Genomic DNA, 16,174 nt, shown 5'->3' with positions numbered 1-16,174 from the left:
ATAAACTCTGTTACGCTGTAGTTCTGTGTTCTTTTACTTCCCTTCCACGCTTGTGATAGAACTCTTACTTCGGCACGCCTTCGCTTTGATGCTCTGTTGTGCCGTATTTATGATTTACTGTACCACTGTACCTCTGATTCACTGGCGCAAGTAGTCCTTCACGACGCGCACCCATACGTCGGCAAACATCACTCATGAGGGCCCTCACTCACCCTCATCTTCACGGGTGAGGTGAGGGTGAGTGAGTTTCTGAACCAGGAAAATTCATGAGTGTGATGGTGAGTGAGGGTCGTCAGGGCTGTGAGGACCGTGAGTGCGTGAGGGCCGTGAGGGCCGTGAGGGCGGCGAGTGCGTGAGGGGTATGAGGGCGTAAGGGCGGTGAGTGCAAGAGGGGTGTGAGGGCCGTGAGGGCGGGGAGTGTGTGAGTGGCATGAGTGCGTGGGGGACGTGAGGGGTGTGAGGCCGTGAGGGTGGTGAGTGCGTGAGGGGCGTGAGGGCGGTGAGTGCGTGAGGCTCCCTTAAGGCGGAGCAACTTTCTCAGCAATTTTGATATTTATTTATTTATTTCCAATACTACTAACGTCATTCGGGGTTGCTGTAGGGTGGTACAGTTTGAAATATTGCAAGTAGAGAAAAAAATATTCAACACACAATTTGCAGGTTAATAGTCAAAGCAAATATAGAAGTCAAGAATGAAAATTAGTAAACAACTTCAATGCAATAGACACATTAGACTTTTAAAAACAGCATAAAATATTACTTTATGATGGAATGTGTGCATCTACATAATCGAGGAAGATTTCAATAGAAGAGGAATGAACAACATTTTGACGCAGGTGGTTCCATTCGTTAATGGTTCGGGAAAAAAAAAAGGAGAATTTAAAGCAGTTATTATGAGCGACGTCTACCTCGTAAAGCTTGCCATGGTTGTACCGTGTTAATCGTTTGCTTGTATGGATAAGATAATTTTCTTTATGTCGGTTGATGTGATCGTTGACTAATTCGTGTAAAATTTAAGTCTAGCCATTTTTGCTCTTTTTTCTAGAGAGGAGAAACCCAGTTGCCTGCAAAGTTAAGAGGGAGGGACGTGCGTACTATATTTATTGCAAATAAACCTCGCGGCCATTCTTTGAACTCTTTTTATCTTATTGATGCCGGAGACTGTGTGGGGGAACCAGACGACGTTGGCGTATTCGAACGTAGGACGTATTAAAATTTTGTAGGCTAGTAATTTAGTGGCAGGAGATACACATTTTAAAACTCGTTTGAGGAAACTCAGTTTGTTTAAAGCTTTATTAGTTGTGAAGTGAATGTGTGAGTCCCAACCCAAATTTTGATTTATGTTGAGGCCGAGGTATTTGTATTCACCGACTTGTTCCAAGAGGTTATTGCCTATCTGGTAAGGAAAGTAGTATTGTTGTCTTTTATTGTTTATTGTCATAAATACAGTTTTATTCGAATTTATTTCCATCTGTTAATCATTGCACCACTTTATGATGTGTTGAAGCGCATTATTTAGGTTAATCTGGTCATTTGGGTTATTTATTTGTGAATAAAGTATGCAATCATCAGCAAAGAGGCGAATTTTTACGTTCACATCTTTGACCAATTAGTCATTTATGTATATTAGGATCAAAAAAGGTGCCAGTACTGATCCCTGTGGGACTCCCGATGAAACTTTGTCTTTGAATGATGAGTGCGCATTAAGTGCTACGTACTGGTAGCGATGAGAAAGGCAGTCTTCAATCCACTTGAGAATTTTTCCTGCTCCAAGTATAGATTCTAGTTTAAACAATAGCTTTGGGTGAGATACCTTGTCAAAGTCTTTTTTTGGCAGATCAACGAATATGGCGTCAACCTATCCTCTATTGTTCATGAAAGTGGAAAAATCGTGAATGATTTTAGCGAGTTGCGTCACTGTTGAAAGGTGACGTCTGAAACCGTGCTAATATGAATTAAGTATGTGGTTATTCTCGATGTGGGTGGAGACATGATTCAGAACAATGTGTTCGAGCAACTTACAGCAAGTTGAGGTAAATGAGATGGGCCTGTAGTTCGCGAATTCGTTTTTGTTTCCAGATTTATGAATGGGGATGATTTTAGGTATCTTCCAATCTTTCGGAAGTTTCCCTTTGTTAAGTGATTGTGTAAATATTATAACAAAATATTTTGTTACCCATTCGGCGTATCTTTTTAGAAATTCATTTGGTATATCGTCCGGCCCAGCACTTTTTTGTGTGTGTTCAGGTTGAGTAGAAGAGATAAAACACCCTGTTCGGTAACTACAACGTCATTCACAGCCAAAACTGGGGAATTGGACGCGAATGAGGGTGCATTGCCATTATCTGTGTAAAGACCGAAACAAAATAATCATTGAAGGCTTTTGCAAGATTCGCTTTGTCACCGAAGAGCGTTTCTAGATTTTAGTTGTTTTTTGGGTTGACGTAGTTCCAGAACTTGACGGGTGAAGATTGAATAAACGATTGAAGAGTGATATTGAAAATTTTGTATTTAGCCGACTTGATTTTTTGTCCAAGATCGGTGTTGAGTAATGCCATTTTGTTCTTATTTAGAGGAGTTCTGGTTTTCTTTGCCTTCTATTTATTTTACACTTCATATGGATGATTTCTGGCGGTATCCAAGGGTTTTTCTTAATTCGCTTACTTCGTTGTGGAATAAAACATGAGACGCACGTGTTAACTGCCGTTTTGAATTCGTTCCAAAGCATATCTACCGTGGTACGGTCGCTCTTGGACAGTAGAAGAAAGTTATCCCAGTGTGTATAAAAAAATTTGAGTACGCCAACATCATCTGCTCTGTCAATGTTCAAAACCTTACAAATCTGGGGATTGCCAGAAGTTGGGATGTTCGTTTTGAAGCAGCATAAAACTATCTCATGATCAGATATGCCATTTAAAACTTCTACACTATACTCGTCTTTCAGGAAATGATCGGTCGCAAAGACGAGATCGAGCACTGATTGGGACGTTCCTTGAATACGGGTATTTTCAGTAACTATTTGGGTGAGGTTATAATGAAAACATAGATTTGTAAGAATATCTGCGCCGAGGGATGATTTTGTACATTTCGATAGAGAGGACCGTTCTAAAGAAGGTAGATTGAAGTCACCTGCAATTATAATCTTACTGCTCACATTAATATTATCATTGATATAACTGTACATACTTTTGAAAAAACCCTGAAATGGGAGGTCTATAAACAACAAGTATATAGCATCACGTATTTTATAAGCAATTTTACAACACAGGCACTCAATTTCTGGGCAATCGGGTAAGCGGGTACATAAAATGCCACTTTTTACAAGAATCGCTACTCCACCACCGCGAGAACCTCTATCCTTGCGCAGAATGGTATAGTTTGGGGGCGTGATTTCACAGTCTAGAATGCTGTCTGATAGCCAAGTTTCTGTCATTGCTATAATATCAGGTTGGGTATTCGAAATAGCAGCTTCAAGTTTATCAGTTTTATTTACGATGCTTCGCGCGTTTAGGTTTAGTAACCGAAATTCGTACTCACGGTTGAGTTGAGTAGGGTTTGGTCACGTACTGGAGTTCCGGGTTTCCTCAGATATGAGAACCTTATTGTTTATGGCTTCATTCCAAGTGTATACTTTGCCATTTATCTTAATTTTGCCATAGGTAAGCGTGACCTTATCACCAGCTAGTTTATTTGATTTCGAGCTATCAAGTAATTTTTTTTTCTAATGCCCTGAACTCGCTTTGAGTAGTCTTCACTAATCGAGAGTCGTTCATTTTTTTAATTTATAGCAGTTGCGTAAAATATTCAATTTAGCTTTGAATTTTACGAGTCGAAATATTACTGGACGGGTTTTGCCGTGAGCTGGCTTCCTAAGGCGATGTTTACGATCGATTACATTTATCTTTACATTTATTTTTCCACCAAGAATCTCTTTAGTTACCCTATCCTCGAGGGTGCTACTCTCTTCGTTGGGTAGTTCAGAAAGACCAAATATACTTAGATTGTTTCTTCTGCTACGGTTTTCTAAATCATAAATCACGTTCAAGAGTGATGTGATGGTGGCTATGAGGCGATTGGGCTTGTCGCAGTTTTTGTTCACAACGGACCTGGGTCCTTCAAGGCCTTCGAGTCGCAATTTTATTTTCTCTAGTCTCGATGTTGTTACAGCCTGGCTCAGCTCAATTTCCTTAGTTAACATTTCCATCATCACTGCCGTGTGAGGACAGGGATGGGTCCCTATATCTCCGCACAACATAAGCAAATCAGCAAATCGTGCTCACATTCGTCAAAAAAAGGCAAAACAGGTCTTTGGGCACGGCAGCAAAGAAGACAAAGGTTGTTGCTACGGTAACAGAAAGGATAGCGTTTTCCTACCTGTGCAATGAACACGAAGTGGTTACCGACTGTCATCTTGGCGATGCCACCATGCCCACATGGGAGTGCAGATCGCGAGTAGTATTTTGTACTTGGTAGCGCTGGCGCTGAGGTAGCCGATGTCGATGGCGATGTGAATCGTGAGAATTCCAGGTTTTCGTTGAAGGTCCACCGAAGAAAATTTCGGTCTGTATCAGTCGCTGTTTCCTTGTTATCAGCCGTGACGATGCACTCAACTCGATGAATCGCTGCGGGACAGCTTTTAGCGGGGTCACAGGCCCAGTGCGGCGGCAGAAGCAGCATTGCCTGTGCAATGAACACGAAGTGCTTAACGACTGTCATCTTGGCGATGCCACCCTGCCCACAGGAAGTGCAGATCGCAAGTGGTCTTTTGTACTTGGTAGCGCTGGCGCTGAGGTAGCCGATGTCGATGGCGATGTGAATCTTGAGAATTCCAGGTTTTCGTTGAAGGTCCACCGAAGAAAATTTCGCTCTGTATCAGTCGCTGTTTCCTTGTTATCAGCCGTGACGATGCACTCAACTCGATGAATCGCTGCGGGACAGCTTTTAACGGGGTCACAGGCCCAGTGCGGCGGCAGAAGCAGCAGTGCATGTGCAATGAACACGAAGTGCTTAACGACTGTCATCTTGGCGATGCCACCCTGCCCACCCCGTCAAAAGCTGCAACACCGCCAGCAACACCAAATGTTGGTGTTGCTTGCGGGTTGTTCCCTAGCTTTCCCTAGATCAACACGAATTGCTGGGGTCGGGTCCGGCTCGAAACAAGTGAGCAACTCGGAGCAATTCGAAGACGTTTGAAGCGGCTGCGTTCAATCAGGAACGCGATATTTTCACGTGATACCTTGTGCCGGTGATGATGACAACAAAAGACTTGGTTCTGGTTTGAAATGTATCGTTTTTGGAAATAAACGGTGTCAGAAAGATGCATATTCTTAAAGAAATTTAAATGCTTAAAAACACGTTAATAGCGCGTAATTCTGTGTCTAAAAAGTGCAAGAAAATAGAATTTCATGATGATGTCCGCGTTGCTGGTGCTGCGACGTCAAGTTTCTGGGCGAAATTACCCCATCCCAAGCGGGCCTGAGTGGCGTGAGGGCCATGAGTGCGTGAGGGGTATGAGGCGTGAGGGCCGTGAGGACAGTGAGTGCGTGAGGCGCGTGAGGGCCATGAGTGAGTGAGGGGTGTGAAGGCGGTGAGTGGCGTGAGGGCCATGAGTGCGTGAGGGGCGTTAAGGGTATGAGTACGTGAGGGCCGTGAGGGCGGCGAGAGGAGTGAGGGCCATGAGTGCGTGAGGGCCGTGAGGGCCGTGAGTTTCAGTGAAGGTGAGTGAAGGGCTGAAGGTAAGTGTGGCTGTGAGGATGAATGTAAGCGAGGGCTGAAGGTGAGTGTAGCTGTGAGGGTGAGAGTGAGGTTGAGTGAGGGGCTTAGGTGAGTGTGGCTGTGAGGGTGAGGGTGAGTGAGGGAAACCTAAAATGCCGACCTCTGCGCGCACCGCGTGGACGTAAGCGAAGTCCTACTGAAAGAGGAAGTTTTCATTCGGTAAAAGACCACTGTGCAGGTAAGGTATGAAAACAGTGTCCCCCACATCGCATGTGTGGGGTTAGCATAATCCTCCCGACGATACGTGGATGAGAACCGAGGCTCCGTTTGTAGATGCCGCCCCAAATGTTGACGGATATCCTCGCAATCCCAGCGACGCGCTGCACTTAAGTAGGATCGTACCTTCAGAATCATATCGACTTTAATCGAGCAATGTACGTACACTGCCACACTAACTTTCCAGCACTGCACAAAAATGTGACGCAGAAATATGAGGAGCCAGGAGCGAAGAAGATCACAACTAGACAGTTAAGCCCAGAGTATAGAAAAAAAAAAAAAAGGCCGATATCCCAACTTTCGCTCCGCTAATCTTGGCGAAATACGTTAGCATTTAGCGTAGGGGTTCCGATCCAGGGAAGGACGGAAATTCGAACCTCGAACTTAGAGATTCTATCTGTTCTCCCGGGCGCCGCCGGTTTCAAATGCGGCCATCACAGCTTCTCTACCGCCGCCTCCGGTCCGCGTACATTTGTCATATAAAAAAGCCAATCTTTCTTTCCGGGTGTGCGCGGCTTCATGCAAACGGTGTCGTCACTGCGCCTCGGTTTTACGTTGTCGTGGACGTTGTGTAAACGCCACTGCCGCTTCATCCCCTTCTCTTCCACTCCAGCGGCGCGTTATAGGAAGCGTGCCAGAAGAGTCTTATCCTTCTTTAAGAGGGAAAGTGAACGTAACAAGCGAACAATCAGAGCGAAAGAGCACGGCGGTCATCTTGCCGCGGCCTTACGAAACCGGTTCAGTCCTGTTCAGTCCTATCCAGGACCGTCCAAACGAAAGACAGCATGCACGAGGGCAATACGATCTGACGCACAAAAATTGTCCTTAGCATTAACTAAGAAACGCTGCAAGGCAAATATAACGAAAACATTTCCGGTTGAGGAACTCCGGCAAAATATTAATGGTCATTGATTTGTATCAAATATTTCACAATATACTAAATATTAAACAGTGAGTACGTCTACGAGGCATTAAACCAAAATATTAATTTTCCTTCCAGAAAAAAGAATTTTGACGTTTATGCGTACACCTCCAAATGATTAGCTGCCCCTTTGCTGGCAACAACGAGCAGGGACTCTGATGACGTCAAATATTGTACCCGAGAGCAGACGACGCTCCCTACTCCAAGGCTTTGTGCGTTGTAGGGAGATTGAGCGTCTGTGGTTTTGCCTTTTGGATCTGGTTGAGGCTGTTAGCGGCATTTGATGGAGGGCCAGAAAATCGGTGATTGGCTGTGGAGTGTGATAACACCACGAAGAAATGCAGTTGAGTGAGTTGGTTTCGGACCGAGAAGTACCTGCGACAGAAGTGGGTCCGAGCAATGAAAGACAAAACACTTCTGCGATGAAAACAATTCACTAGATCTTCAACAGAATACGTGTACCGTGTAGCGCAAGGCCGCCACATACATACACGTTCATCCGGCCTCGTGGAGAAAGTCAACCAACCCGGCCGCTGACATCCGCCGTCCACGAGGCCTGTCCCATTGCAAAGCGAAGCCCCGCCCCATTATTTGAAAGTTTTTGCTTCTTCTGCTTCTTCTGATTCGGCTTCTTCGCTGCCATGGCGCTATGCAAAACGGTGCTCCTCAATCTGCGACGAACTGTCGCGTGTGAGAGCATTTAGTGTCAGGTGCTGTCTGATTTCAAGGTGCTCTTAGATTTCTCTGGCAGAAAGAAAGGAGGCAGCAGCAGCAAATCACGGTCTTCGTCCTCGGTCGTTGCTTATGGTGAATACCACCGAGATGCATCGTGGACCCGATTTTTATAACAAAAAGCTTGAATGATGACGTTGACCGTGTTTACGGACCTATTTACGAAAGCCCCGATGGCCCGCTGCGAGTTCCTTTTTTGAGCGAGCTGAATGATTTTTTGTTTGTCCGCTTCCGGAACTGTAGTTATGATGACGTGCTGCAATTGTTCTGACAGCAGTGCAAATGTGAGCAAATATATACCTTCCTCAAGTTCAATTTTAGCAAGAGACACGTTTCCTTTATTTTTCAAATAAATACAATATATGCGTCGCAGTTGCAACTTGTAAGAAAAATTCGAATGCTCATTACGTAGATTTTGGTGGGATAATTCCATCTACACGCAGTTTCATCCCACAGCTCCAACACGAGATGCTCCGCGTAGCATGCAACGCACAATGAAGACTATCGCGCGGAGCAGACGACAGGCAAGCGCTCCGATGACGCGATAAGAGTGTACTCTTGTCACACGCTCGATGTGCATGCGCGGCAGTCGCACGCCAGGTCGTTAGGGTGCCGTTATAGTACCTGATGCCGCGTCTACCATGTTCCCTTTAACTGTGATTAAGATAGTAGAGTTTGCACAGTTGTCTCCTAAATATTGCGCTTGCTAAGTGTATCGTTCGAAGCTGTAATGACATTGCATCTACTCAGTAAGTTTGTTTTCAAAATGGTGTCAAGTGTTCAAGAAATTATGTGATTAACAGTAAGCAGCAATGTGCATGCCTACAGCCATCTCGAAAAGAGTGGAAGACAATCCTTCTTTATATTTTCCTTCACAAAATATTTCATTTGATCGTCAGACACCTGCAAGTGATCGCGACATGTCTGTTGTTCTGCTCCAGAAGCTTGAGGGTGTGGACCCACGTGAGGGTGCTCGCTTTCTCTGTCACAGAGCAGCCACGGTTTTTAAGGATTATAAAGTTTGACCATAGTAGTCGTGTCCAAACAACACTACGCGTACTTAGATTCTGCAACAACCAAAATATAGTCTGATTACTCAGCGCCTTCATAGCTCAAAAGATATAGGGACGACTGGCTGGTTGTGCTACTCTGTAGGCGCTCACGGTATACCTATGACTACACCGTTGTGCCCAGGTCTGGTACTACCAACAAATTGCGTTTCTTATTAGTTCCCACTTCCAGGCGCTAAGTCGTCCTTGTGCAATGCTATCTCCGGCTTCCCTCACATTTTGTTTGTTTGTTTTGTTTTGTTTTCATGCAACTGAAAATGTTTCTATTTAGAAACGTAATTCAAGACTGCTGCTGTTACATGTTCTGCAGTACGTGACTGCTTCATCTAAATCCGAGCAGCAATGCAGTCCCAGAAGGTTTAGAATAATTGTATGTTGTATCATTTATTCCTTATATTTGTCACTGTTTTTATTTAGGTAGGCAAATTTGTGGCGTTCTTTTATATAGTTTCTTGTCGAACATGGAATCTGGCATGCTTGAGAATTCCCATACGATCGAAAATATTGCTAAGAAGTGTATTCCCGAATTATGTAGGTAGCTCTCAAAATTATTGTTATAATTGAGCTACGAGACATCTATAAATGATCAGTAACTTATGACAAATGTGATCAAATCTTACTCTTTCTTTTTCGATCGGAGGAAAGTATCTTTCCAAGTACAAGTTTGCTGCAGGAGCATACATCGTTGTTTCCTCTGTTACCAGTGCATCCAAACAGAGTTCCTTCCATTCTTTTTGTTCCTCAAGGCTGAACTTTGCTTCGTTCTTAAATGTTTGCCAATGCTGCTGCAGTTTTCCTCCGGCAGTTTTAATGTAGTCCAGTATCAACATCCAGCCCATGTAATTCTGCAAGAGGTTACTGGGAAAATTGGAAACCAGTTGTAATGTTTCGACATTAAATGTATCATTGTGGAAACGGTCAAAAGGACAGAGGGCAAGCTAGTTTCTACAAGTATGGAATCCTGTTAATGATTTAATAGTTTGCAGCTTAGCTTTACACCGCAGACCGTTTCCAGGGAGACAAGAGTTTAATGAGTGTTAAATATATACAATTCGGTCGACTCGCAGCCATTCGTACGAGGCGCAGGAATTAAGCAAGGGTTGATTTTAACGAACGCACGTTTGAAGCTAGGGAGAGCAGGGACGGATCAGGACAATGTTATATGTTTTTTTTTGTTTTTTTTTTTTTTGCACAATAACAACTTCCTTAGGCTTTCACAAATCTGCTCTACCCGATGCATTTTTGCAACACGCAATACAAAGCACATATCTGAGCTGAGGGTTAAAGAAATCAGGGAGACTCAAGGACAAGGCGCCGCACACTTGGGCATTATACGGAGTGAAAGATCGTCTAGCCTATACGTACAACGAGCTTCTGATCACGTGTTAATTTATTTACTGTGATTTTGTTTACATTCCATTCCATACAGTAAAGGCGCTTGCTTAGCTACCTCGTCAACGCGCACAATCCGTATGTTCTGAACGTTGTCCTAAAAAAGGCATTGTCAAGAACACCATTCAAAAAAATTTTAACACTGCGAGTCATAAAAGCGAGTGTAAATCAACCTTGAAGTGCCTGCAGCTTAGCTCAAAAAAAAAACTAAATAGGCCCGCAGCTCTCAAATTTCGAGAAGCGCTTTGAATGAGTAAAATCGAATATTTTTAGGTCGTGATTTGATTGCGCGCTCTTACGCTCCCTCACGTTGCTGAAAGCCGGGCGCTATGCAAAACAACATAAAAAAAAAAAGAAACTGCTGAAAGGAATTCAATATTGTCGTTTCGATAGGACGCTAACGCCACAAGCTGTAATTTGTTTTCTTTATTTTTTTATGCCCATTAACTAAAGACCCGTTGCTCTCGGGCAGTGGGCGCGCGCGCGCACGTCTGCAAGGCGTGACCATATTATGCTGGGTGCCCCATAAACGCAATACGACCATAAAAGCGGAGCTGTAACGTGCGATTATGCACGTCCCACGTTCGAATACAAACATCTGTCAGCATCTTGAATTGTGCAATAAGAACACGCCTTATACAGGGTGTTTCAGAGAACGCAGGCCAAATCGCTCCTGCGAAAACTACTCATCGCAACGATAGAAGGCTTGTGGCGTTTTGGTCGTGGGCCAGGGGCCCATTTAGGAAATTTATTAAAGTCCGGGATAATTAAATTGTTAATTATTTTTGCGTAATTAACTTTTTAGTATTGTGTTTAAAGGCATGGTATAAATCAGAAAATTGCTCAGCGTCATTAGAAAGCACTAAATCAACAAATTGCAGAACGATAGAAAGCACGCGAAGCATTTTACGGCTTTCTGAAAAACCGCACGAAATCGACGGGTTTTTAAGTTTCGGTTTGCTATCGGAGCGCATCTCAGCCCCGGCGGCACCGCACCCCGTGGAGAGATAGTGCAACCAACCTTTGCTCCGCTCTCATCGCGCGACGCAGCGCGACGCAGCTTCGCGTGCCTTCTTTCGTTCTGCAATTTGTTGCTTCAGTGCTTTTCAATGTTGCTGAGCAGTTTTCTAATTTAAACCATGCTCTTAAACACAATATTAAAAAAGTTAATTACGCAAAAATAATTAACAACTTAATCATCCCGGACTTTAACAATTTTCCTAAATGGGCCCTTAGCCCATGACCGAAACGCCACAATCCTTTTTTCGTTGCAATGTGTAGTTTTCGTAGGAGCGATTTGGCCTGGGTTCCCTGAAACACCCTGTATATATGTGTGTGTGTGTGTCACGGACTCAGTGTCCCATCAAACATTCCTCTCAGTTGTGTTATTTATATTGCTTTCTTTCATAGTCTCCTTTTACTAAGTATGTTTTACTTGACGTGATAGCGAAGGCGATGCTGCTTGCAAAAGCATCTTCCACTGAAAGATGGTCGCACTGCACCGGGGCGCGTGTTTGACAGGGACACTGAAAGCTCGTAGCTCGCTCTTGTAGTCTGTGCTACGCTGGCACTTATAATGAAACGGAGTATACAAATCTGTAGTGAGGAAGCGCACTGACGCATGTTCGAAACGTGAGAAAGAAATATTATATCTCGTTTGCCTCAAATCTTGATAGCTACGGCCTTTGGTGTTTTTAGAGTTTCGGATTCGCAGGCGTATGCGCGGAGGCGGAAAGTGGATTTTGGAGCAGGGTGGCGAAATCGACTCGTCGCTGGCGGAAAATCTGCATCAGTCCGGGACCCACATCCAAATTTTCCGCCAGCGACCTTTAGATTTTGCCATCCGGCTCCAAAATCGAATTTCCAGATGCGCGGATCCGCACGCGAATCCGCAAGTGTAAGCGAGCCATTGAATCGAGCGAGATTCGATAAGGACTTTGAACGGATGCCGGTGCCTGCCTCCGTGACGTCCAATCAAGGATTGTCCGGCACAAAGTCCTGGGTCTTTGGTGGAAACGCCACCCCTCCACTGCACATCCCACAAGCCTTAGGTCATCCAAGGTCTTACAAGCTCATCCGTACTGGCAACCAAGGAGCTCCACGACACTGAGCAGTGATCGAACAACGACGACCGTGCACGGAGTCTTCTTTCGATCAGGTTTGACATATGAAAATGTGTATTTCTTTATTTCCTCGGCTAAGTTTTGTCCAGTTCTCTTTTTTTTTTTTTTTTTGTGTGAATACTGATAATTTCTTTCCCGTTTGGTTTTTAAATACACTCTGTTTTAAAATTATAACCACGCAGACAGAAGTCTTTTCCACTGCTTGGAAAAGACTTCTGTCTGCGTGGTATGACAAAGTTTTGGAGTGACTAAACATGCCAGGTTTTCATTGAACTCTAATTTTGTTTTATCTATGAAGACTGGAGACTCAGTTGTCTATTCCTTATTAATCGGTTGAGTTGGGGTTCAGATCAAATAATATTGTTCCTCGAGTGTTGTGCAATCTAGTGGCAAAAAGGATGAGATATCTGTGACCCCAAGAACTTTGGGGCGCTACACCGTTCGCATGGATGAGCTTTTCATTACGCTTCAAATAAACTAATTGCTGCAGAACCGCTTTCTTTTGTGATTACTTATGTTCTAAAAGAAAAGGATAACAGAAGAAAAAAAATTCAGCCTTTACTTACGAGTCAGTCTTTTGAATGCAATCCAGTATTGCATTAACGTGATATCTGTTTTGCACCGTTACTTTTTGATTGGACCGGAGAGTTACATTCACCCTCTTGAATTGGTTGCTCAAAAGCAAAAAGAGGGGAAACTGAAATAAGGCGTAAATTTAAGCATTTCACACATAGCGAAGTGGTGTGCCGTTTATAAAAACAGTCAATCAGTGTCTTAAATTTTATTATTATTTATTTATCAATACTGTACACTCAATGGGGCCCAGTACAGGAGCGCCATCAAGATAATTTAACCTCTTGAGTCAAGCATCATGATATTTTCCCGAAGGGTCAATGAAATGTCCTTATGAAATGCACCACACCCTTTGAATCGGCCTGGTTTAGTAAAAGCTACTCGTATATACCGCGTATTCCTGAAAGTACTTTAACAACATTCAATGATGACGGGTGATGAAATAAAAAAAAGAACTATTTTAAGATACAAACTTCCATCCACGGCAGGCGTCAGAAATTTCAAGAAACATATCAATTATTTATTTTTATTTATTTATTCATATTACCCCTAAAGGCCCTCGTGAGAGGGTATTACATAGCAAAATAATTACCTCAAACTTACTCATTGCTTTTCATTGGTAAACAGGGAAATATGGTTCTAATTAAAAATTGGTCGAGGTCACCGAAAAGCCCTAAATCAGTTAATTTTAGCATGACTTGAACTACGTAGGACGCACGGGGGTGCGTAAATTTCCCACTCGTGCAGCAGGCGCAAGTCCGGTGATGCGAAAACCCGGACTAACTCATTTCGTCCGCGTTTTTGCAACTAGCGCAATCTTCGTCTTCGCGAGTACTTCAAGGCGTTCTAAAATTATTTGATCTAGGTGTTTTCGATGATACTCGGCTTGTTTCGAATTGCACCTATATATTCATTTTCGCTAATAAAAAATAAGTTAGCAAATTTAAAGTACTTTGTGTTCTAATTAGTATTTTTTTTTCAATCCCTGACGTCTGCTATGACTCGCACGTTTCTTTTCGAAAATAGTTTATTCTTTTGTTTTATGATTTTTTTAATTGTTCGAAGGAACATTTAGTATTGTTAGAAATGACAGAATAAGAAGCGGGTGAGCTAGTGAACGTTCAGCATGTTGAAAACCTGAGACCTGGGATCACTAAGGTGGTGTATCATAACCCTTTCTCGTTCCTTGGTCTTAGTAAAGGTGTTGAGTTTGCGGCGCCTTCCTTTTTAAACATTCGTTTAATAAAAACTTGGCAAAAGACGCAAACGCTCCTAGCGTTTGCAAGCTACGAAAATGGTGCTCCGTAATGATCCATCACTGCATGTAATTTAGGCACATATTTCACACTATAACAATTACCAGGAGGGAAAAATTTATAAACACAGATCTTTATATGACCTCAATGTGCTCTGTTTTTGCCGCATCAGCTGGATAATTGCTACATCTATCGCATAACCATCCCCGGTGGTTAATTTGTCGTTCGGTTGATTTATAGAGTTATTATAACAAACGCTGGAGGCTCAGCTGGCGCTAGTGTCTACGGGACTTTCGGTTGCAAATTGAAGCAGACAGCATGCAGTCTACTTTTCCAGTCTTCCTTTGTATTCCTATGGGAAAACGCGCGTGAATTTTGTCTCGTCGCCGGGAAATAACATGAATAACGCTTGTTATTTCCGTTGTACCCATAGTATTCACCTTTAATACTATTGTGAAAGTGTAATTGCTTCAGTTACAGCATTTTTCTTTTACCACTGAACGAAGTTAAACTTCGCTATATTTCAGGCCCAAACCTCTGTTCCATAGCAGGTATGTAGAAACGACCGACGATCCTAAGCAAAATAACGATCGAAAGGAATGTAGAGGGTGTTAAAAGTCCGCCAGCATTCCGTTGGTGCTTATATATTGCTAATATGTCTGTCCTCTCACTTAAGAAAATGACCCCGTCGTGCATCTTTACGAGTTGCTAAAAAAAACGTTCGAAACGTAAAGAATAAAGTACGTGGGCTACGAAAGGTGTGTTTTCTCATTATTTTCTTTGTTGGGCAGTTTTTATCGCGCACCTGTTCTCTGGCTCCCCCTATTTGCAAAGATTTGGAGCGTGCGGGTGATGATTTGAGCACAGAACAAGCATCTTCGCACATATTCATGAGCAGAATGAATAAAGAAGTACTTATTTATTGCAAATTGGACTATATTACGTGACTTTCAATTTATTTTGATCGTCTGCAAGCACAAGGAGTTACTTATCCAGTGTTACTGCGTAGTTCTTGCCGTCTCTTTTCGTTTTCCACATGTCCTTCGTTCGTTTGGCACGTATATCCCCCATGCTGGAAAGCGCCGACGCCGTGTTCGCGCTAACAGTGTCCGACAGTGCACATAAATACATGTACCAAACAGTTTTAGCACCGTTTTTCATGCCACGATTTTAAAATAAAAACGTCGTAACTGACCAATTATTTCATCTGCGTGACTGGGAAATGTTCTAATGTGCCTAGTAGGTACGAATTGTTCGTGATATTTGCTCTTTTAATCGAGCGCAGCGAGGAAATGCACTCGCTTTTTTTCCATAGAAATACATTACCGGAAGTCAATTTGGGACTGCTTGCTGTCTGCTTCAATTTGCAACAGCACACTAGCGCCAGTTGAACCTCTAGCGTACATTATAATAACTCTATGGGTAGGGTTGATCCTCGTGTAAGCCTGTAGGTGCGTATCAGCTAAAGAGATTCTACTTTTCGGGGCCCTCAGTTTCAACCGCTTACATGTACAACTCCCCAGACTGAAGATGTCTTTTTGTTTTGTTTTTTTCATTTGCGAGTGAGATTCAAGTTTGCGTTCAATGTTACTATTTCCCTTTTTATTTACCAGTATGCAAAAAACCTTTTTTTCTAGTAATTTTGTAGCAGCCGAAAGAACCAATGTTATTTTGATATTTCGGTTTTTCTCATTGACATTTCGTTCAGTCGAGAGCATCGGAGTCGGGACTAGGCATCTCGATATTGCTATCATCAACCGACGTGATCATCATCCCTGAAATGGACGCGTAATAGCCTTATCTCCAGAGGCAACATTGTGGAGTTTATTTTACCTCCTAGATCGTGTTGAAATTACCTTCGAAATCCCTTTCCCTTTCCTCAGTTTCAGAAGTCATTCGGTGTTTTGAAAATTCCCGGTACTACCCCCATAGGAAACAGGACCAATATTATATCACAAATAGCGGTACATTTATTTCGATGTAATGACTTGCACAGAGAGTTTCTAATTTAACGCTGCAAAACAATTTCCCGTGTACCGCTCTATTACCTGTTACTGAACTTAATACGAATAAAGTAAGAAGTTTTTTATAATAACAAAACACTGTATTCTCGTA

The 16,174-nt window shown here is 43.0% G+C and overlaps 1 protein-coding gene across 1 annotated transcript in view; it reads right to left on the bottom strand.

Moving 5' to 3' along the window:
- Positions 1–16,174, bottom strand: part of LOC121832989 (membrane metallo-endopeptidase-like 1) — a 148,881-nt gene that overhangs the window by 62,738 nt on the left and 69,969 nt on the right. Inside the window, exons 8-9 of the mRNA XM_042290369.1 lie at positions 12,797–12,927; positions 9,336–9,573 (exon numbers count right to left, since the gene is read on the bottom strand). Of these exons, the coding sequence (XP_042146303.1) occupies positions 9,336–9,573; positions 12,797–12,927 (369 nt within the window). The remainder of the gene's footprint in view (positions 1–9,335; positions 9,574–12,796; positions 12,928–16,174) is intronic.

Source organism: Ixodes scapularis, unplaced genomic scaffold (assembly GCF_016920785.2).
Source record: "Ixodes scapularis isolate PalLabHiFi unplaced genomic scaffold, ASM1692078v2 PGA_scaffold1__304_contigs__length_218370807, whole genome shotgun sequence".
NCBI lineage: Eukaryota > Metazoa > Arthropoda > Arachnida > Ixodida > Ixodidae > Ixodes > Ixodes scapularis.
Note: the sequence above shows the minus strand (reverse complement) of the source record. Positions and strands in the feature narration are given on the sequence as shown.